Source organism: Gopherus evgoodei, chromosome 10 (assembly GCF_007399415.2).
Source record: "Gopherus evgoodei ecotype Sinaloan lineage chromosome 10, rGopEvg1_v1.p, whole genome shotgun sequence".
Lineage (NCBI taxonomy): Eukaryota > Metazoa > Chordata > Testudines > Testudinidae > Gopherus > Gopherus evgoodei.
In genome coordinates, this window is record NC_044331.1 from 41,351,272 (window position 1) to 41,373,047 (window position 21,776).

The following is a 21,776-nucleotide window of genomic DNA, read 5'->3' on the forward strand; positions in this document are numbered from 1 at the left end:
TCATTATTTCACACATACAAACACAGGTGACCCGTCTGCAGCCTGGCCCCACAGTACAGTCACCGCAAGTTTAGGAATGTCTGTAAAACCCTTCCAGAGAAAGCTGTCAAGGCATCCTATGCTACTGCATCTATTAGCCTCTCTAGAGAGACACTGCTGCCAGCTGAGAGCATCTGGCAGCCCAGGCTGGCATCTGGGTATGAGATCAGGAGCCTAGAAAATAGCAGAGCACCCTATAATACACGTGTGAAGACATACACCCCACTTAAGTAGGAGCCCTCCCCCTAGGGCACTGGATTCCAACTCAAGAGTCCTGGGTTCTGTGCCATCTCTGCCATGGCTGACTGGGTGAGCCGGTGACCGCCCCTTCCTCTCTGCACCTCCATCCTCTCCTGCCCATTGCATACAGTGTCTATTCAGGGTGTGAGCTCTTTGGGGCAGCCCTGTCCCTTACTCCAGATTTGCACAGTGCCCAGCACAACGGGCCTGGAGCTCAGCTGGGGCCTTGGTGCCACTGTATCACCACTAACAAACAGGAAAGTCCTCACCCCACCTCGGTCACAGGCTGATGTGCTCTGCCCATCCCAAAAAACATGACACACACCCAGGTGGCCACACCCTCAGCAGTAACCAGAACCAGGAGGAAGGAGCAAGGCCAGCACTCAGGACCCGCAAACGCCCAGAGAGGAGAGCAAGAGACCCCACAACAGCGATAACCCAGCATAGCCGGCCTCTTATCGAGCCCACCGGGGTTGAAACCCAAGTTCAAACCCACCCCTCTAGAACCCTTCTAGCCCCTCACCCTGCCTGGAGAAACAGCTTAGGCCAGGTCCTCACTGGCACCTTTGCTGGGACAGCAATGCTGGTTAAGGGTGCAATTTTTACACAGGCGAAAGCCCTTGTGTAGACGCAGCAAAGCAAGGCTGGTGAGGGAATAGGCGTGAGCTGCCCCTGCAGAGCACTCTGTCACATACCCAGCCCTGCATGACCCAGAGCACTGCTTTGCTGCGTCTGCCCTAGGAGGGTGTGCCGGGAGAGCTGCACTTGAACCTCTGCACCAGCAGGAAAGCAAGGCCTTAGAGCTCCAGGGGGATCACAACCCCAAAGCACCAGTGAGGAGCTCACCGGTGCAGGGCGTTTGGTAGTGCTTCCCGAGGAGCCAGGTAGGGATCTGGGGGGTGGGGGGATGTCAATTCTGCCAAGCAAAGGGCCAAAGTGATTGTCCCACCCTCCAGAGCAGTCTCCAGTGAATATACCCAGCTAGGAGAGCATCGCTTGGTTGGATCAGGCTCCCAAGCCTTCTCTCTGTAAATCAGGGCTGTATGTAGCAGGGTGGGCGTGTAATTGGGGGGCGATGAATAGCTTCGGTTACCCCCAGGCAAGCAGAAACAGGACACCCCGATGGCAGGGCCTGGTGCTCAGCAGCACACTTGCAGTGAGGACAGGAGGGGCTGGTTCTGCTCTGCAGCCCTTTGCCTCACCTGGAGGTTCCCATCGCCAAAGCCAGCGCCTCGTGCTGACTCCCTCACCAAGCTGCCCCAGCCCACCGCAGACACACTCAAAGCACCCCGGCTTTCGGCGAGGACAAGGAGCCATCGGGATGCGCTGCTAGACTTATGAGCTTTAACAGAGAGCAGGGGGCCCCACAATCTGAGGGGGATGGGGCTGGGATCAGTGGCACCCCCTACGGTGGGACAAAAGTCACCTGCCCACAGCCCTTGAACCATCAGGGCCCCTTCTGGAGGGCCAGGCCTGCTGCTGAGGAGAAGTTGTTGCTGCTAGTGACTGCAACTGTCACTTTCGCTGTCTCCGGGCTGGGCTGAGGGAAACCACAGGGCTGCCTTCTACGAGACCTGCGCAGATGGGGCTGCGAGTGGAGCCAAGCCTGGCCCCAAAGTCACAAACCAAACTCTCACTTACGCTGCCTGGACCAGAGCAGAGCATGCGTGGCCCTCCCACCCACCCAATTCAGAGCCCTGACTCCCAGTGTGAGCCCCCGGGAGAGAAAGAAGCCTGGAGCTGACGTGGTGCCCAGCATCAGCCATTTTGCAATCGAGACCAGCTGTTTTACTAAGCGATCTGCCCTAGCGATTACTGCAGGGCAGGTCTCTGGCCTGTGCTGTGCTGAGCGCAGTGCTCCCATCTGGTCTTGGGATCTAGGAAAAAGGAGACAGCTACAAGGGGGTGAAGAGACGTGTCCAGGGTCATAGTGAATCTGTAGCCCAGACTCAGCCTTCTGCTCTAACCACTAGGTAATACCACCTGGCAGGAACAAATCTCTTATCCTCAGGGTGTGAGAGGAAGGAATCCGAGCTCCTTCCCCCATTAGCCATAGTCAGAGGCATATGCCGGGGAGGGAGAACATTCAAGCTCAAGGAGAGGATGAGAAGGCTTGTGGTTCAGGCACTGAGTGGGGTCCCAGGAATCTGGGTTCAATCCCTGCTTTGCCACAGACTTCCCCATAGTGGGCCATGGCAATCCACAACCAGCCCACCTCACCCCCCAAGCCAAAGCTCCCATCTGGAAAGGGAGATAAGGCTCTCTCCTTCCCTGTCTGCATGTGAACTCCCTGAAGCCAGGACCTAGCCTGGGAAGGGGTGGGAGGCACTCCCCAGCCCATTCCCTGGGGTAAGCAACACTGCAGTATGTTGTGATTGTGCAGGACAGGGCCAGAAGGGACCGCTGAGATCTGATCTCCCAATCTCCCCTCCTGCACAGCACAGGCTAGAAACCGGCTCCACCATAATCCAGAGAGATGATCTTTGAGGAAAAACATCCAGTTTTGATTTAAAAATTGCCAGAGGAGGAGAATCCACCATGACCACTACTCTGTATTTGTCTCTTTTCAACTTCCTCCCACTGGATGGTGTTAGACCTTTCTCTGTGTCATGGAGTCCCCAGGCGATGCTCTGGAACTGCTCCCCACAAAGCCAGGCAGGACTTTGGGGAGCCTCCTCTCCCTTGGAGCAGACTAGTTCAGGGCAAGAAGCTCACACGTCTTCACCTCCTGGGTCTCTCCTTGGAGCATTCAGCATCCTCTGCCCCTCCGTGCGCTTCCCACAGCGAGCCCACCCAGGCGGGGTCCTGGGGAAGCCACAGGATCCTGCACCCCCACTTTGCAGTCAGACGTGACTCTCAGCCAGCCAGTAACACAGAGGTTTATTCGATGACAGGAACAGGGTCTAAAACAGAGCTTGTAGGTACAGCGAACAGGACCCCTCAGCTGGGTCCATTCTGGGGGGCAGTGAGCCAGACCCCCCCACGTCTGCAGTTCACTCCTCGACCCCAGCCAGCTCCAGACTAACCCCCCCCCAGCCCCTCCTCTCTGCTCAGCCCCTTTCCTGGGCCAGGAGGTCACCTGATCTCTTTGTCTCCAACACCTTCAGCTGGCACCTTTGCAGAGGAGGGGCCCAGTCCATCAGTTGCTAGGAGACAGAGTGTCAGGCATTTAGGTGCACTGGCCCTTTGTTCTGCCAGCTACTTAAGAACTGCTATGGGGACACTGAGGCACCAACACAGTATTCAGAGAAAACATTATGAACATTCCCAGTTCGTCACACTCTGCTAGACTGAAACCCCATTTTTACATATTGGCTCCCCATGTGGGTACTTACAGACTGTCATCAAGTCACCCCTTAACCTTCTCTGTGTTAAGCAAAACAAACTGAGCTCCTTGACCTATCACTATCAGGCATTTTTTCCAATCCTTTAAATCACTCTCATGGCTCTTCTCTGAACTCTTTGCCATTTGTCACCATCCTCCTTGAATTGTAGGCACCAGAACTGGACACAGGATTCCAGCAACAGTCATATCCATGCCAAAGAAAAGTACAATAACCTCTCTGCTCCTCCGCCAGCTTCCCCTGTTTTCACGTCCCAGGATCACATGAGCCCTTACGGCCATAGCATCACACTGGGAGCTCATGTTCAGCGGATTATCCACCACAGCCCCCAGATCTTTTTCAGAGTCCCTGCTTCCCAGGACAGAGCCCCCATCCAGTCAGAATGGCCTGCAGTTGTCCCAGATGTTGTATTGAGATGCACGTGGTTTGCCTGTGCCCAGGTTAGCAAGCGATCCAGGTCACTCAGTGACTGGTTACTTCACTATTTACCACTCCCCCAATGTGTATGTCATGCACAAACTTTATCAGCGATGATCTTCAGGTCACTGATAAAGACATTAAACAGCACTGGGCCAAGCTCTGATCCCCATGGGGCCACCTGGAAAGGAGTCCCTTTCTCAACACACCCCTGCCCAGGCAATTGGTCTCCCATGTCCTTCTGCCATTCCTCAAGCCCACAAATCAGGCCTTCAGTACCAGGCAGATCTGAAAGGTTGCAAGTGCCTCCCTTCTGCAGGGAACCCCCTTACCAAACCCTGCAGCTAGTCGCCATGGGGCCAGGGGGCTCAAAGTCAACTTTCCTGCTGAGGAGCCACTTGCACAGGCTGTTCCCTGGTGCCCAACCCTTGGGAGTTCCGTCCGACCACTGCTGGCGAAGGGCGTCTGCACCCTGCGCAGCTGAGCCAGTGCTGGAATCCGGTGACCGCATGCTGAGCACCAGTTCGGACCTGGGATTGAACCTCACTTCAAGGAGGGCTCGGCTCAGCCACACGCCTGCCGAGTGCAGAGAGCCACGGTGAGGGCAAGTAGGGGCTAGAGGAGGGCTCGGGGAAGGACAAGTAAGCCAGTCATGGCTGCTAGGGGCGAGGCTGAACTGCTCCACCCTGAGTAGGGGATTTACCCATTCAGAGCACTGTCCCCAAAGCTACCTCTACTGCCATCCACAGCCAGCACCTTCTGCTTCTCGAGGCCCTGCAGGCAGGGCAGAGAGCAGCAGCGGAGTGCAGCCCAGCAGGCTCCAAATGGCTGGGTCAGCTCCCGTCCCACAGCAGCCGACCCAATCTAGGTGGCAGCGGAGAGGAACCCAGCGCGGCTTAGCTAAGTCCCCAGCCTGGCAAGCTCACTGGAAATGCATGGGACAACAGCTTAGGAGCACGGGACAACAAATTTAGTGCCATGGATCTCCTTGTAAGATACCCAGTGAATGTAATCCAATGCTTAGGAGTTAAAGGAGGGGACCTGGACTCCTGGGCTCAGTTCCTCACTGGCAGTGCAACCCTCGAGAAGTCCCTCCCCCAGCTGTGTGCTTCATTTCCCTGCCTTGATCCATCTCCCCTTGGGACAGCAAAACTCCTCAGAGAGCAAGTGCTGAATCTCTGCTGGGCACTATGATTAGAATGGAGATGCCATGCTGGCCCTCGAATGCGGCAGCTCCCACTCCATGCTAGCCACTTTCCAAACACAGAGAGAGATGCTCCCAGCCCGTGAAAAGCCCCCAAACCTGAAAGACAGAGGAAGGCTGAGGGTAGCCCACCACACAGATGGTGTGATACGGGGGAAGGAGAGGACAGGCACATGGCTAATTTGTGTTCAGAATTACCAAGCCTTGCTGCACAACTCTCAGCTCGTTCTCCCTCTCGGTCTCCCACCCCAGTTGTGTGTCCCTCTGGACCCCTCCCTCCATAGACAGGAGGAACTGGCCAGGTGAGACACATGATGGGGCCAGCTGGTACCTTGTAGGCACTGCAGAAACAGTAGGTCTCCAGGGGGGATCTAAGTGAGGGAAAGGCAATCCAGGCCAGCTCAGAGAGGTGTGCCATGCATACAGTGCAGCAGGCAAGAAAGCTCAGAGGCAGACAATTGCGGGGAAGGGATAAGTTGAGGCTGCCATCACTAGCAGAGTGGGTGGTAGGAGGCAATACTAGGAGATGAGGGGCAGCAGTAGCTGAGCCTGGAAGGCTCCAAGACACTAGTTTGATGCGGTGGAGAAAGGGAAGTCAGTGGGGCTGGAGAGCCATGTCAGACCAAGGTGCTCAGAGGAGCCGCGTTCTGTACTGAGAAGGGTGCGTGTCAGGGCAGAGAGGAGGTGGGGGCACAGAAGAACACCACATGTTTTTATACATCCTTGCAATTTTCTCCGAGCAAGGGCTCTGCAGCTTTTCACTGCTCCCTGTAAGCAGCCGTGTTTCTGACTGCACCGGCCTGTGCTGCTGGTCCCTAAAGCTCTCTGCCCTGCCATCAGAGCCCCTGGCACAGGAGCAGCACTGATTCAAACCTGGATCCCAGGTGTATTGCTGGAGCCACTGCTGGTCTAATATCAACAGAACCGCCACTTACAATAAACAGGGGGCCAAGGGAGAAAGCAAAGCCCTCTGCATCTCTCCCTGAGCAGTCCCCATCCTGCCCCTCAGAAGAAACAGATCAGGGGAGAGAGCTCTGAAGTCTCCTTTGTGCAGCAGTTGCTGTTGCCATGCGGTGAGCCTCGTTGCTATGAAGGTCTGCAAGTCAGACAATGGCTTGTTTTGGCTCAAAATGAAGCTGCTATTGGTTGAGGTGTTTCCACGGCAAGTCTCCATGGCACTGGGATAGGAAACTGCAGGAGTTGGCTTGGTCATGCCCATCACATCAAGGTGAGTGGGGGCCAGGAGGCTCTGCCCAGCTGGTGCACTCCACTCCAGGTGAAGTTAATTAAAGCGAGAGGGAAAGGAAACCCAGCAGCTAACGAGGTAGCAAGCAGAGCACTGCTTTCCAGTATAGTTAGATCTGTTAATAGCTCTGGCAGATCGGAATCACACCTAATAGAATTAGGGAAACTGCCAAGACAGCTGCTCCCATGAAAGGCATTTAACACAATGCATTCCTTGGGCGGGCAAGAGAGGCAGGGAGGGGCAGCAGCCACTCAAAGAGGGGTCGCCCAGAATGAGGAACCTAGGAAGTACAACCACTGCCATACAGCAGGGAGCAGAGTGCTGTGACATACAAAGCTAAAATCACAGGGATGAACCTGAGCCAAAAGTTTCCAAGGGACACTGATGCCATTAAACATGCGGTCAGGAGCTCTGAGCGTGCAGGAAGGCCTAGGTGGGAGTGATTACCGAGGGACAGGTCTGATGCAAAGTCAGTTTGCCAGGGACTTGTCACACACCACGTCAGAGCCTTCCACTCACCTCTCACTCAGCACACAGCATGGCACTGTCTCACACTGGGGCCTAGGCTAAGGCGGGTCTACACTCCAAACCGCATCCACTCCAAAGCAAAGCAGTTCTAACAACCTAATCCCTGGGGTAGATGGTGCTGTGTTGATGGGAGGACTCTCCTGTCAGCGTAGGTAGCATCTTCACTAAGCACTGCAGCAGCACAGCTGCAAGTGTAGACAAGCCCTGAGACTCACCTGGGAAGGGCATGGGTCAGAATCCACAAGCACACAGTGCTGGGAACTCACAACAGCTTCTTCAGGAAGACTGCGGTGAACTTGGAGCAAACAACGTTCTGTAGCTGCTGTGAGGAGGGAACATCTTGCTGCTTCCCCAAGTACAGAAGCAGGCTGCAGTGATCCTGCTAGGAGCTTCTCTCCACCTCTGTCTCGGGTTCAAGTGCCTGAAACGGCCTGAGTGCTGCTTACCGGATGTCAGGAGAGGCCATCTCTCCCCGGACTAAGTGCTTAGCAGTTAAGCTAAGGAAGCAAGGGGCCCTTTCAGTCCTGTGCCTGGTTAGACTAGTCTTTATCCAGGTATAAAACAGCCCCCACACATATGAATCTATCAGCCCCACTCAGGAAACAGTGCAAGGAAGCTGGGAACAACAGTTCATATGTTGCAACAAACCCCTCTCCCTGTCAGGGAGCCACACAGCTGACATCACACACTTCCTGCAATCAGCTAACTGTGGGGTTGATATTTTAATCCATGAACGTTAGCTTCAGACACACAGTAAAAGCACCGCCCCCGCTCTGTGGCTACGGGGAGTTAAGCAAAGGTACCATGGGTGCTACTGCAGCCCACAGCGCCTCCCAAGCAGCAACTTGAAACTGTCAATGCGGGAGAGTTTCGCTTGGGCAGCGCTAGAGGCAGCACCAGCACTGACGGACTAAAGAAGAGATACCAAACACAGAGCAGGGGCAGGAGGCGGAGAAAAATTAATCAAGCAAATAAAAAGAGGAAGAGAGAGAGGTGCTGCCCAACCCACCAGCAGGGGAGCAAGAGCTCCCTCTACCCACTGGGGACATCTAGGGTCACGGAACAGTCACTCGAGATGCATCTGGGGCATTTTGCAAGCCCTGGCCTCACATATAATGTAAGCAAGATGTGTGCCATAATCCTACAGCAGTACAGTAAGCAGTGCCCCTACACCTTGTCACTCTGGGCGGAGGCAAGGGGACAGAAGTGGAGTGGGTGTGTTCTTAGGGAGAGCTTCATCCAAAGAAGTTCTAGGAGACAACAGGACTTGAGCCCTGAATACCGGATACACAGCTCTCCCAGCAAAGCCATCGCTCCTGACGGCAGGAGCCAGGCTGAGAAGGATCTTTGCAGAGTTCATTGAATTATTGCAGACTAAAAATAGCCAAGCAGCAGGAATCGCAGAATGCCTTCAAGGCAAGATCTGAAACAATAGTTGCCAAAAAAGGGATAATGTAGAAGGACAGGCAGACAGGCTGCAGAACTGCACAGACTGGAAAGGCATGGAAGAGAGGGGGAGTGAAAAAGAAATACCAGGCACTGAGCCTAAAGGAGTTGTTTAAGCCTGAATAAGAGAGAACTGGAAATGAGTGCAGTAGGAAGTGGCCGTCATGCCTCAACTAATGCCTGTACGAAGCAGGCGGCCTGCTGCAGCAGCTTTCTCTGAGAGCTGTGTGTAGCAATCAGGCCTTCCCCATCCTGGAAGAACTCAGGAGCTTTCAGCTGTTCCCTCTCCACCCCAGAGTCTCTTGACTATTCATGGGGCAGGGTGGGTTCATCTCCCTCAACCTCCTCGCTGCTGCTGTGAAGTTGGTGACCTCCCTACTCAACCCTGCTTCCAGACTCTTTTTATGTTCTCCTCCTCTGTGAATAGCTCCAGCGCTGCCTCTGCTCACGGCTTTCCTGACACAAAAGAGTGGGAGATCCAATTTGTCAGTTTCATGGTTGCTCCGAGGGCTCTCAAAAACAGTGAATTAACCAGTCTTGTCAGCTTCACATTGCTGTAGCCTGGGGAAAGCTTTGAGAAGCAGCAGAGGCACCGAGGCTATCGGCAGACTCAGGAACTCACTGCATCAAGACACACTGGAATGGTTTTCTTTACTAGTATCCCTAATTTCTCTCTTTTCTGTGAAAGCTTACACTTGCAGAAATCGATGGCCTTGGCTTCCCCCAGTTCCCTCTCACCCACCAGGAAAGAGGTTACTACTTACCACTGGTGAGTAGGTTTGTCAAGCCCTGCTTGGCCCTGATCTGAATGATGAGTCCATCTCGAGTGAGAGGCTGACAATAGGGCTAGCACAAGATGCCTGCTCCCCTATAGGAACTAGGAATATAAATATTGGTTAAAAAAAAAAGTTAACCAGTTAAATTATTAAAATTATATTGTTCAACTGGTTAACCATTGACCAAGGTCCCTCCGGCTGGCCTGGTGCAGCAGGGGCTAGGGTTCCTCCAGCCGCTGGGGTTAATGGTTAAGGTTGGTTAACGGTAAGCCTAATGCTTACCAGTTAATCGGTTAACCATTTAACCTTTTACATCCCTAATAGGAACCAAGAGCCTGACATTCGGACTCTAGGGAGAGGATCATGATCCTACAGGCAGACAGGAAATAAGTTTGGGGTAGGTGAGGGGGAAGAGATCTTACACACAGTGCAGCCAAGCTGCTTTTCTTCCAGGCCTCGCAGGCACAGGTGGCTTTTCTGAAATGTGAGGCAATGACTGCAGCATAGATATGTGGGACCAAAGCGATAGAGTACATGTGTGGGGACTAGGCAGTAGCTCAGACTCCTAGTGTAGTCTGGAGGGAAGTGAAGGCTGTTTGCCAAGTCTGCTTCACAGAGAGAGACCTTGGCAGGCAACTGATTGGAAACTCAACAGAGACTAGAGTGCTTTAAAACTACCCCAAAGCAGGGCTCATCGTAAAGCCCTATGTTTTCTCCCAGTTCTCCCCAATCCAATCCTAGGAGCACAGAGTGGAAAGGGCAGCCAGCAGCACGGCTGCCTCACGCACTCTCAGTGAGTTTTAGCTATCCCACAGGCTGCGTGGGCCACAGGCTGACAGCTGCAAGCACAGACTTCCACCAGCACACACCGACTTCCACAATCCAGGGCCTACGGTCTGTACCTGCTTCCTCCTCCCCACCAGCAACACTAGCTGAGAAAGGAGGAATCCGCTGGGGTTTAATTTTGCAACACGGTTGCTCCCTCCTTCCTCAGGTGCACCAGAGAAAGCCACTTCCAATTCCTTGCTGGCCGCGAAACTGATGAAATTTTCCAACCACACAACTGAACAGAAAGTCATGGAGGGGATGAAGTGGCACAGAACAGACAGTTTCCTGCCTCAGCACTCTGGCCGAACCCCACTGGGACATAGGCTCTAAGGTGAGACCCCACAAAGCTCCCCCTCTCCCAACTGCTTCAGGTCTCGCTCTCATCACAGTGGGAATATGCTCCATTCTAACAAGTTGCACAGTTATAGCTGCACCACTTGGCCATGGGCCAATCACACATTAAAAAAATGGTTGCGGAATTGGGCCCAACCCATGATCTTTACACGGTACTGAGGGCTGCATAGAACTGGTTTTGCCCATGTTTCATTTTATGTACTGGAGACTGACACAAAGCGACAAACTCCAGCAAAATTACATACAAGCTGTAGATGTGGCTCGTAACCTCCGCCTGCAACACTGGAACAAGCAACATCTGGCTGAACAGCAGCAGCATACCCCTGCCTATGGAGATTTAGGTTTAAGTTCAGCTGGAATGATCATTCGAGCCAACCAAGGGAGTTTCTGTACTAGCAATCACAAGAGCACTACCTATGCCCCCGGAGGTCCCCAACACACATTAGTGAGGGAGGAGCAGACACAGGGGTGTCCATTTCTAGGAATGAGCTTCTCTGAGGCATCTGATTGTCACTAAGTGCTCCCACCACCCCTTCTGGGTTCTGTTCCCACATCCTAGTTCCAGCTGGGACCAGACGTGCCACATGAAAGGATATGCTCAAGGTACCTCCAGCCTCCTGGGAAACAGGAGGCAGTTGGAGTCTCGAGGCTATGGCTACTCTTGAAATTTCAAAGCAGTGTGAGTGTAGTCGGAGTGCCAGCGCTGGGAGAGAGCTCTCCCAGCGCTGCACGTAAACCACATCCCTTACGGGTGCAGCTTGCAGTGCTGGGAGCCGCGCTCCTAGTGCTGCAGCACTGATTACACTGAGGCTTTACAGCGCTGTATCTTGCAGCGCTCGGGGGGTGTTTTTTCACACCCCTGAGCACGAAAGTTGCAGTGCTGTAAAGTGCCAGTGTAGCCATGGCCTCATAGGGAAGGATGGTCTTCTGTACTCTCCAACCCAATTTTGAAGCCTGAGGAGTTTCCAACAAGGAGCCACATTCTGGTGCTTCCTTCAGTAACTAGTTGTGAGACATTCACTCAACGTTCATTTTGTGGGTGTTCACACGAATAGCCCCTGTATTTCATGAGCTACAAAGACATTTTCAAAAAGGCAAATCCAGAATCTTCTGAGCCAAGCAAATGCAAAGGAAACACAGCAGTGGGCTATCTGCTTCCAGATCTTTTCAATACACTGACCCCGGAAAAGTAATCCCCAGCACTGCACACAGCCAATTCAGAGGGAGTCAGGAAAAAGGCAGGTACCTTAGGACTGGCTCCTGTGCACACAGATAGTAATTCTAGACTAGGAATAGACCACAAAGAGAAGGTGATGCCAATCCCATCATTCAGCCAGCCTGGCACCTGGCCTGAGGAGAATGCACATCCTGGGCCTCGCAAGGTCTGCTTGCCCAAGCCCACTTCCTTGGCTTGCCAATGGTTCTCCTCTCTAAGCACCTCTGCATTGCCTTTGGAGCACCCTCCCTTGCCCCATTAAACAATGGCAGCTGAAGGGAAGTTGAACTCACCCACAGCATTACCAGGATGCCGCGCGCACACTGCTCTGGCCTGTGCTCACCATGCGGCCTCCAGATTTACAAATTCCTACAGAGGCAGTTAAAGAGGCACTGTGCTGTGGAGAGAGCTCATGATGACAACTGGTCTCAACTTTAGGGACGAGCACAGGTTTGTGCCTCTCACACCTGGAGAGATCTATGCTCTGCGCTCTCTAAAAACCTGGGACAGAGGTGCTGGCAGGGGTTCAATAGCAGCTAAACCTCATCAACCCTCATGAACTGGGAACACAAAGCCAGGCCTTGTGCACAAGACCAGATCAGTGCCCAGCAGAAAAAGGCTCCTTTAGCCTGGAACCCTGACATCTTCTATAGCCTGTTGTGAGAGTTTGACTGGATCAGTTACTCAGCAAGGGCCTCCTGCTGCCTCGCTGGTTACGAGAGATTCACGAACATGAACAAAGCTCAGTTTGAAAGAGGGAGGCAGCCTGGTACGCTCCCTTCTTTATGCGCTTTAATTCACGTGACAACAGCACTACTGGGCGCTGGGTGTTTCCATTCCCTGTCTGGGCTATGAGCTAAGGCAGGGGTAGGCAACCTATGGCATACATGCTGAAGGCGGCATGCGAGCTGATTTTCAGTGGCACTCACACTGCCCGGGTCCTGGCCACTGATCTGGGGGGCTCTGCATTTTAATTTAATTTTAAATAAAGTTTCTTAAACATTTTAAAAAACTTATTTACTTTACATACAACAATAGTTTAGTTACATACTATAGCCTTATAGAAATAGATCTTCTAAAAAACGTTACAACGTATTACCGGCACTCGAAACCTTAAATTAGAGTGATAAATGAAGGCTCAGCATAGCACTTCTGAAAGGATGCCAACCCCTGGGCTAAGGGAACACACTTGTTACTGATACTGGATTTGCTGTATAGATTGACACTTTGAAGTGACCCTTGAGACATGCCCTCTGAACCTCTTCCATCCCAGCTACAGTCCTCCAAGAATACCCCACCCCCTCCTAGCCCTCGAAGGGTAGTGCTGGGGATGTGGCAGCGTGCGCATCTGGCAATAAACACAATGGTATGACTGTCATAACCTAGTCCCAGATTTGGACCTTAGCGTCCAAAATATGGGGGTTAGCATGAAAAACCTCCAAGCTTAGTTACCAGCTTGGACCTGGTACTGCTGCCACCACCCAAAAAATTAGAGTGTTTTGGGGCACTCTGGCCCCCCCGAAACCCTTCCCTGGGGACCCCAAGACCCAAACCCTTGAGTCTCACAACAAAGGGAAATAAAACTTTTCCCTTCCCCCCTCCAGGTGCTCCTGGAGAGATACACAGAAGCAACCTCCGTGAATCTAAGCAGAGGGAGTCCACCCTCTGTAATTCCAGTCCTGGAAACAAAAGCACTTTCCTCTTCACCCAGAGGGAATGCAAAATCAGGCTAGTAAATCTAACACACACAGACCTCCCCCTGACTTCTTCCTCCCACCAATTCCCTGGTGAGCTGCAGACCCAATTCCCTGAAGTTCCCCACTAAAGAAAAACTCCAACAGGTCTTAAAAGAAAGCTTTATAGAAAAAGAAAGAAAAATACATACAAATGGTCACTCTGTATTAAGGTGACAAATACAGGGTCAATTGCTTAAAAGAAATATGAATAAACAGCCTTATTCAAAAAGAATACAAATCAAAGCACTCCAGCAACTATAGACATGTAAATACAAAAGAACATATAAACCCTTATCTGATCTTTGGTACTCACAACTGGGAAACAGAAGATTAGAAAGCAGGAAATAGAAAAACTTCTCATCCGAGAGAGCATACAGGCAGAAGACAAAGAACTCAGACACAAAATTCCCTCCACCCAGAGTTGAAAAAAATCCGGTTTCCTGATTGGTCCTCTGGTCAGGTGGTTCAGATTACTTCTTTCCAGGTGAAAGAGACGTTAACCCTTAGCTATCTGTTTATGACAATGACAAACAATAATCCAACTGCAGAAGAGGAAAGACAAGCTCTCCAAAGGCACTTACCATCTTCCGTCTCCTGCCAGACGATGCCCTCCAGGTTGACGCTGGTGCCAGGTTCGCAAGGACCCAGACACTCCGGCTCGGTAGCCAATGCCACATCGCAGGTATTCACCCCCACAGAGCGAGTGCGTACCATGATCTGCTCGCATGGCGATGAGATGTCATTATTGACAACTGGGACCAGAAGATGCAAGGGCAACACTGCAGGCGTGGAGACCGGAGACTCCATCTGAGGGGAAGGAGAAATACACCAGTGACCACTGGGGAGGGGAGAGCACCGAGGAGAAAGCAAACACCAGCAAGGCTGTCCCGCTTTCCTGGAAAACACAAATCAGGGCGCCCCCCTTCCTGCCACTCTCTCATTTGGCCTATTTGCTCGGAGCAGGTTCACAGCCCACTCATCCTCTATCACAGGACTAGGACTTAATAGATCTTTCCCAGTCCCGATATGCCTATAAACTACAACCCACTGCCAGGACAGCATTTTACAAACAGAGTCTAGGCCCCATCCATGTTCCTCAGCTGGAGACCTGTCGGACCTCAGCCCTGCCGGAGTGCCTCTGGCTGGGCTGCTTTCAAGGATGAAAGGTCTTTCCAGCACAGGATTCCCAGTCTCCCATAGTCAGTCAGTCAGTCAGTCAATCTGCCTGGAGACTGATCTGGTTTGGCTATTGCCGGAACGTCAACACCCGGAAAAGCAGCCCTGGATCCGATGGAAGGAATCATAGAATTCTGCCAGGCTGGCTGGGGCAAGGCAGGAGAGGCAACTGGCAGTCTTCAGATACCTGTTCCACCTCAATGGCCTTACCCCAGCCAGATCGACCCCTAGCAACCTCCCTGCCTGTTTATAGACTAACCCCTACACCTCTTCTTTCCATGCAACAGAGCCCTGCTGGGATGACTGAGTGGGTTCTCATGTTGAAGAGGAAACCCAGCCATCTTGCTTCTCTCACACATCAAAGCCACTTTCTCAGTGCCAGAGCTGGGGTAGGTCTGCATGGAAAGCAGAGAACTCAGCTGAACTGGGTAGAGTACAGATAAACCCTGTGGCCTTCTCCACCTCAACCCCCCAGCTCAGTAAACCAGGCTCACAGCCTCTCAGCTATGCAAGCAGCCTGCTGAGATGGCTGAGCAGGTTAGAAAGTCACCCCAGCTGACGTTCTGTGGTCCAGCACCGTGTGACAGAGGAGAAAAGTCAAAAGGCTGATTCATTTTAGAGCCCTGTCCAGACTGCCAGCCAAAGGAATGCTTCAGTATATAGCCTGTGTCTCCAGTGCCGAGACAGTGTAGCTCATTTTCTCACCCCCACAACAGCTAAAGCAGCCTTCCCACCCACACTGAATCAGACCCCCAACCGTACCCTTGCTATGGAGATTTGCAGCACTACTCATGCTGGCTGGTTGTGCTGTGCTCTGACCTCCTCCCCGGGGGCAGGGTTTCTGATCTTGATAAGATGCTGAGCAGCTCAAAGCAGCAGACACTAAGGAAATCACCCCCGTGCAGCTCACCAGCAAGCTCACAAACTGCAACACAGCCACTCCAGGAGTTGGGACACACCACCACAGCATCCAGCAGTGAACTAGCCAGGAGATGCCCCTGCAAGCCTGCTGCTTGGCACAGCCCTGGAGCTAGAACCATGGGAAGTTTGGAGGCCTGCTGTCCTCAGCTCCAGAGAGGCAGGAAGAAGAGGTCTCCAAGCTGCTTGCCAGAAGGTGCCCTGCCTGCTGAGGATGGCCCTACCGGCATTACCAACTGTAAAGTCATCGCTATTTGTGGCACTCAACTGTCAACAGGCACAAAATGTTCAGACTCCCATTGAGACAAATTCTGGTCCCTGAACAGCTGCCAAAACATTATCCTTAGCTGCCTGTTGTCACAGAGAGAGACCTTTACTAAGTCTGCCTTTTTATGAAACTGTTAGCTGGAGTACAAGACCACATACTGAACCTCGGCTGCCATATCAGGCCCAGCCTCACTCCACATGACCTCTGCTGTGGGGCCTGAGTTCCCGCACCTCCCCACACTCAAGCCCCACATCAAGGATATTTGCAACTCCATTAGCAACCAGCACTTTGAAAAGCCCCCTTGAATCCTCAGAAGCAGGCCAAGCTTTGTGCCACCGATGCTAGAGGAGCAGCAGGCAAAGGGGTGTTCTAAGGCAGTAGGCAGCACCAGGGTAAAACGTAGTAGTTCGCCACATGCTGGCAGGAGAAGCTGGGTGGATGGATTTGCTATTGCCCATGTTACCAAAGCAGACAGGGCAAAGCGCCGCTGGCCTGCAGTCAGCTCCTTGTCCCCCTCTCCTCTGGACAGCCCATCGAAGTGAATCCAGTGTGATAAGCATTAAAGACAGCCCCACGGTTTCCTCCGCAGTAACTGAGCTGCAGTCTCTCCCCACTCAGCGGCAGTGGGCTTCTCCTGACAGCAGGCCTGGCTTTCTGCTGACAGCACCAAATCCCTCAGGATCCAGGTCCTTGGCCTTCATTTCTGAGGCAACCCTTTGGAGAGACTGCCACACCCAGACTTGTACTGTCCAAGCCCCTTTTGGCGCTGCCCATGGGCCTGTTCTCCCTGAAAGATCAGAGATGAAAGAATTTTGCCCTCCACATACTTCCTCTGCCCAAGAGGGGACACTGATCCTCACCGGGGCAGATCAGAGGCACATGTGCAGAGGGGGGCCTCATTCGGCACCTCAGCAAATCCCACATAAACAATGAGTCCCTGGGAATCACTAGGGCCCAAGAAAACGAACAACTCCAGAAAACCCCTCCCCCTGAGCCCCTAGCACAAGCAAAGGGGCTGCCTCCAACTCCCATCCATTTACAAATTAACGCCAGTCCCCTGCAGTGAAATAGCTGGAGAGGAACCATGTGCAATTGACACAACTTGGCTGACAGCTGCAGGACTAGCAGAAATGGAGTGTCAGGTGGGGAAGCATTCAGCCCAGGGAAGCATTCAGCCCTGAGCGTCATTTGCTAGTCAGCGCTGGGAGCAGTGGCTGATCGCTTGTTTGTGTGGCTGAGGAAAGGAAGGGCACCTGTGGGTTTTGAAACCGTTCAGCTTCCTTCCACTTTGCAACAGAAACCACAGAGCAGCACAGGCGTGTTTAATTACAGTTCCAGCTCTGCTAATTATCGTTTGGGCACATTTGTAATCTGCGTTATGCCACACTGCATAATAAGCAGCTCACTGAGACCCATCTAATAAGCAAGGCGGCTTTATGGGATTTCATATTTCACTCTGCACTGGAACCAATGAAACCTTATTTATCATCCGTCCGGAGAAAAGGGAAACCAGGAGGGGCAGCAGCTTTAGATTAGGGAGAAGAGAAAAACCCACAAAGGCAAAGGAGAGAGAGTATGCCTCCCTCCAGCAAAGTGATTGGCAGACAGGTGGCCAGGTCCTGGAAAGATTTGGAACAGAGCTGAGAAGTGGGCCAGCGCTGGAGACAGATCAATCCCTGAATTCACCTAACACCTGTGTCTTATCTCCCAGCGACAGGGCATTTCATCCTGCATCTTTTATTGAGCCCAACACAAGGCGAGAGGCTTGGCCTGCTGGTCACTACACAAGCCTCAGGCAGACAGCCTGTGAACAGAGAGAGTGATGTGGGAAAGGAAGGAGCCAGGCACTTATTAGTCTCACCATGGGAAGTAATTACAGAGTCCTCCTCTTGAGCACAGCGATGTCACTAGCCATGAATCTCCTCCCAGGCTCAGAGCCACATACAGCTGGAGCCAGCCCCACAGTGCACAGCAAGCAGCAGGCGTTGCAAAGCCAGGACTGGAAGCTTCTCTCCCCTTCAGCTAGTCACATCAAACCCCGACCGCAAGGCCAGCACTTCAGCATCAGCCAGTCCGGTGCTAGACGCAGATCTCCAGGCAGGAAGACTGGCAGCAGGAAGCATGCTCATTAGGTAGCGTCCAACATGCACACCCCTTAAGCAACCACTTTAAAGCCCCCTCCAGACTCCTGGTAATTTTGAGTGAGGATGCAGATAACAGACCTTGCAGGCCCTCTAAGGCAGGCTTCACGACATGTGACTCACATCCGGCTTCAGTTCCTAGCTCAGCCACAGATTCCCCGTGTGACCTCAGGCAAACCATGTAACATTGCCTGTCTCAGTTCTCCTTTGTACAGCGAGGCTAATACTATCCTGCCTGCTGGAGGTCCTGAGGCTAAAGCTATTAATGTCTGTGGGCTCAACGGCTGCTCTCCTGGGGCCAAGGCGCTAGACAGTCCCCAAGTGATAGCCGTGCAGCATATGTTTCACTCTCCAGTGCAAGCCAGAGAGTGGTAGAGTCTGTGTCTGTCCACCAGCCACAATCAAGAACCCGCTTTGTGTTTACAACACCAGAGCCCTGTCTCTTCTCCAACATCAGGGACACACTGGTGATTAAGGGTATGGCTACATTTGGAATTTGGGAGCGCTGCCGCGGCAGCGCTGCGGGAGCGCTGCCGCGGCAGCACTTTGAAGTGTGAGTGTAGTCAGAGCGGCAGCGCTGGGAGAAGCGCTGCATGTAAACCACATCCCTTACGGGTGTAGCGTGCAGCGCTGGGAGCCGCGCTCCCAGCGCTGCTGTCCTGATTACACTGACGCTTTACAGCGCTGTATCTTGCAGCGCTCAGGGGGGTGTTTTTTCACACCCCAGTTGCAGCGCTGTAAAGTGTGAGTGTAGCCAAGGCCTAAGACAAGAGTCTAAGGGTATGTCTACACTTACAGTTTTGCAGCGCTGGTAGTTACAGCTGTGTTAGTACAGCTGTATAGGGCCAGCGCTGCAGAGTGGCCACACTTACAGCAACTAGCGCTGCAGTGTGGCCACATTTACAGCACTTGCAGCGCTGTTGGGAGTGGTGCATTGTGGGCAGCTATCCCACAGAGCACCTCGTCCCATTTCGGCGCTGTGGCTTGTGGGAAGGAGAAGGAAGTGTGAGTGTCTTTCCGCTTCCTGTTCCAAAGCCTCGTGGTGCTTTGCTACACATTCCGAGCAGTTTGGCGGCATTGTGATTCTACAGCGCTTTTTCTGCGATTTTTGTTATAAATGGATCCTGAGCAGCTGACGACCTTATTGATGAATGTTGCCAGCACATCGCGCATGGCAGTGGAGCTATTCCTTCAGCTGCAAAGTGAGAGTGAGAGTGAGAGTGCCAGTGACAGTGAGGAGTCAGACGATGATATTGAATCGCCTCACTGTGAAGACAGTACATTGCTTGTGGCAGTAACAGACGTGCTCAGCTCCGTGGACCAGCGCGTTTGGGCTCGGGAAACCAGCACTCAGTGGTGGGATCACATCATCCTGCAATCCTGGGATGACGAGCAGTGGCTGCAGAACTTTCGGATGAGAAAAGCCACTTTCTTGGCACTTTGTGCTGAGCTCGCCCCTACCCTGCGGCGCAGGGACACGAGATTGAGAACTGCCCTGCCAGTGGAGAAGCGGGTGGCTAGTGCAATCTGGAAGCTGGCAACTCCAGACTGCTTCAGATCGGTGGCGAACCAGTTTGGAGTGGGAAAGTCTACCACTGGAATGGTGCTGATGCAAGTTTGCACAGCCATTAATCGCACCCTGCTAAGAAGAACCGTGACTCTTGGGAACGTGCAGGACATTGTGGATGGCTTTGCAGAAATGGGTTTCCCTAACTGTGGAGGGCAATAGATGGGACGCATATTCCTGTTCTGTCACCACCCCACCTGGCATCAGAGTACGTTAATCACAAGGGGTATTTCTCCGTGGTTCTGCAAGCGCTTGTGGATCACCGTGGGCGTTTCACTGACATTTACTCAGGCTGGCCTGGAAAGGTGCACGATGCACGCATCTTTAGGAACAGTTCCCTGTTCAGGAGGCTGAGGGCCGGGACTTTTTTCCCAGACCGCAAGATCACAGTAGGGGACGTCGAAATGCCCACTGTGATCCTTGGAGACCCCGCTTACCCCTTAATGCCCTGGCTCATGAAACCATATACAGGGAAGCTTGACAGGAGCAAGGACCGGTTCAACTACAGGCTGAGCTAGTGCAGAATGACTGTGGAGTGTGCTTTTGGCCGTTTGAAAGCACGCTGGCGCTGTCTTTATGGGAAGCTAGATTTGGTGGAAAGCAGCATCACCACTGTTATATCCGCGTGCTGTACCCTCCATAATATTTGTGAAGGGAAGGGTGAAAGATTCAGTGAGGAATGGACCTCCGAGGTTCGATGCCTAGAGGATGAGTTTGCTCAGCCAGAGAGCAGGGCTAATAGGGAGGCCCAGGAAAGGGCTTCAAGGATTAGGGATGCTTTAAGGGAGCAATTTGATGCTGAGAGCCAACAGTAATGTTTGATGCATTTGATGTGCTTTGCTTTACCTTGGTGTATAATATTTACCACTTCCAGCAATAATATAACGTAGTGAAAAAGAAAAAAAACCTTTATTCAACATACAGTACATAACAGGGAAGGGGGTTGGAGTGGTGGACTGTACATTCACAGGTTTGAATATGCCCTGTTTTGATCACTATTCAATGTCTGCTGCACTTCAGGATTACTATGCTGCACAATAATGGGGGTGGAGTGAACAAGGTAAGAATTATAGTTATCAGGGCTGGTAGGTGATCGTACAGGTGTTGGGGGCAGCTGGGGATAATAAGGAACTGGCTGCTGGAGAAAGTTGTTTTGTGGAAATACTGGGGAACAAGGAAGAGGGCTTTGGGAGGGCTGTGGGTTACCACAGTACATATTTGTCTGCATGGCTACAAGAGACTCGAAAGACTCAGTTTGGCGAGCCAGGAGGCTTATCATCTGCTTTGTGGTTTTTTTGGCAGACAATTCCTTTCTCCTGCTTTCTGTTTGCCTCCATTCATGTACACTCTCTCTCCATTCCTGTCTTCCTACTTTCTCTGTTGTAGTGGCTCATAACAGATTTGATCAATTCCTCTTTTGATTTTCTAGGATTCCGTCTCAAGTTCTGCAACCTACGTGAGGCCGGTGATCCGGCTGCAGTAGTCAAGGTCACTAGAAAAAAGAAAGATAGAACCATGTAATACACAGAGGCTACATTGTTTATTATCACACGTTGAAGGACTTTTTAGACTTTTGGTAGCATCCTTCTCACATACCTCACATAACACAGAGAGGGCAGGCAAGCTAAGTCATGGCGAGCAATGGGGTGAGTGGTTTTGCCCCTATTTCCCCTTGGGAGTGGGAATTGACCAATGGGTCACTAGGGTTCATCAGCAATGGGTACAGGAGGTAGCTGGTGTCCTGAAGAGGGGACAGTAGTGAACAGGAAGGTGTTGAGCTGCTTGGGGGGGGGTGTTCTTTGGTCCGCATTCACGCCGTCCTGCTGGGGGGGGGGGAAGCACCGCGGAGCTGGATGCCTGCTTGGAGGGGGGGTGGGGAACACAGGAGCACACCGCGGAGCTGGATGCCTGCTTGGAGGGAGGGTGGGGAACACAGGAGCACACCACGGAGCTGGATGCCTGCTTGGAGGGGGGGTGGGGAACACCAAGCAGGCATCCAGCTCCGCGGTGTGCTCCTGTGTTCCCCACCCCCCCTCCAAGCAGGCATCCAGCACCCCGGTGTGCTCCGGAGGGGGGGGTGGGGAACGTCGGAGCGCATCGCGTGGCTGGCTATGTGCTGGGTGGGGAGGGGTTAACAACAGAGCGCCATGGGCTGGGGAAACGCGAACCTGGCGCCCTGCACTCAAGTATCCCTAAACGCTCAACAGGGTTTCCTACTGCCAGACATATCACTGCTGCGTGTTACCTGGGAAGAGAGGGAGGGTCTTCTACAGGAATGTGGATACCGCCCTGGCCCCTATGCAGCTTGCCTGTGTGCAGCCATGGTCCCCCC

General features: G+C 52.7%; 1 protein-coding gene across 2 annotated transcripts in view; it reads right to left on the reverse strand.

Annotated features, from left to right (window-relative positions):
- ZNF609 (zinc finger protein 609) overlaps positions 1-21,776 on the reverse strand; it is a 154,337-nt gene that overhangs the window by 24,974 nt on the left and 107,587 nt on the right. For both annotated transcript variants that reach the window (XM_030577021.1, XM_030577022.1), the window contains exon 3: positions 13,956-14,181. In XM_030577021.1, coding sequence (XP_030432881.1) covers positions 13,956-14,181 — 226 coding nt within the window. The remainder of the gene's footprint in view (positions 1-13,955; positions 14,182-21,776) is intronic.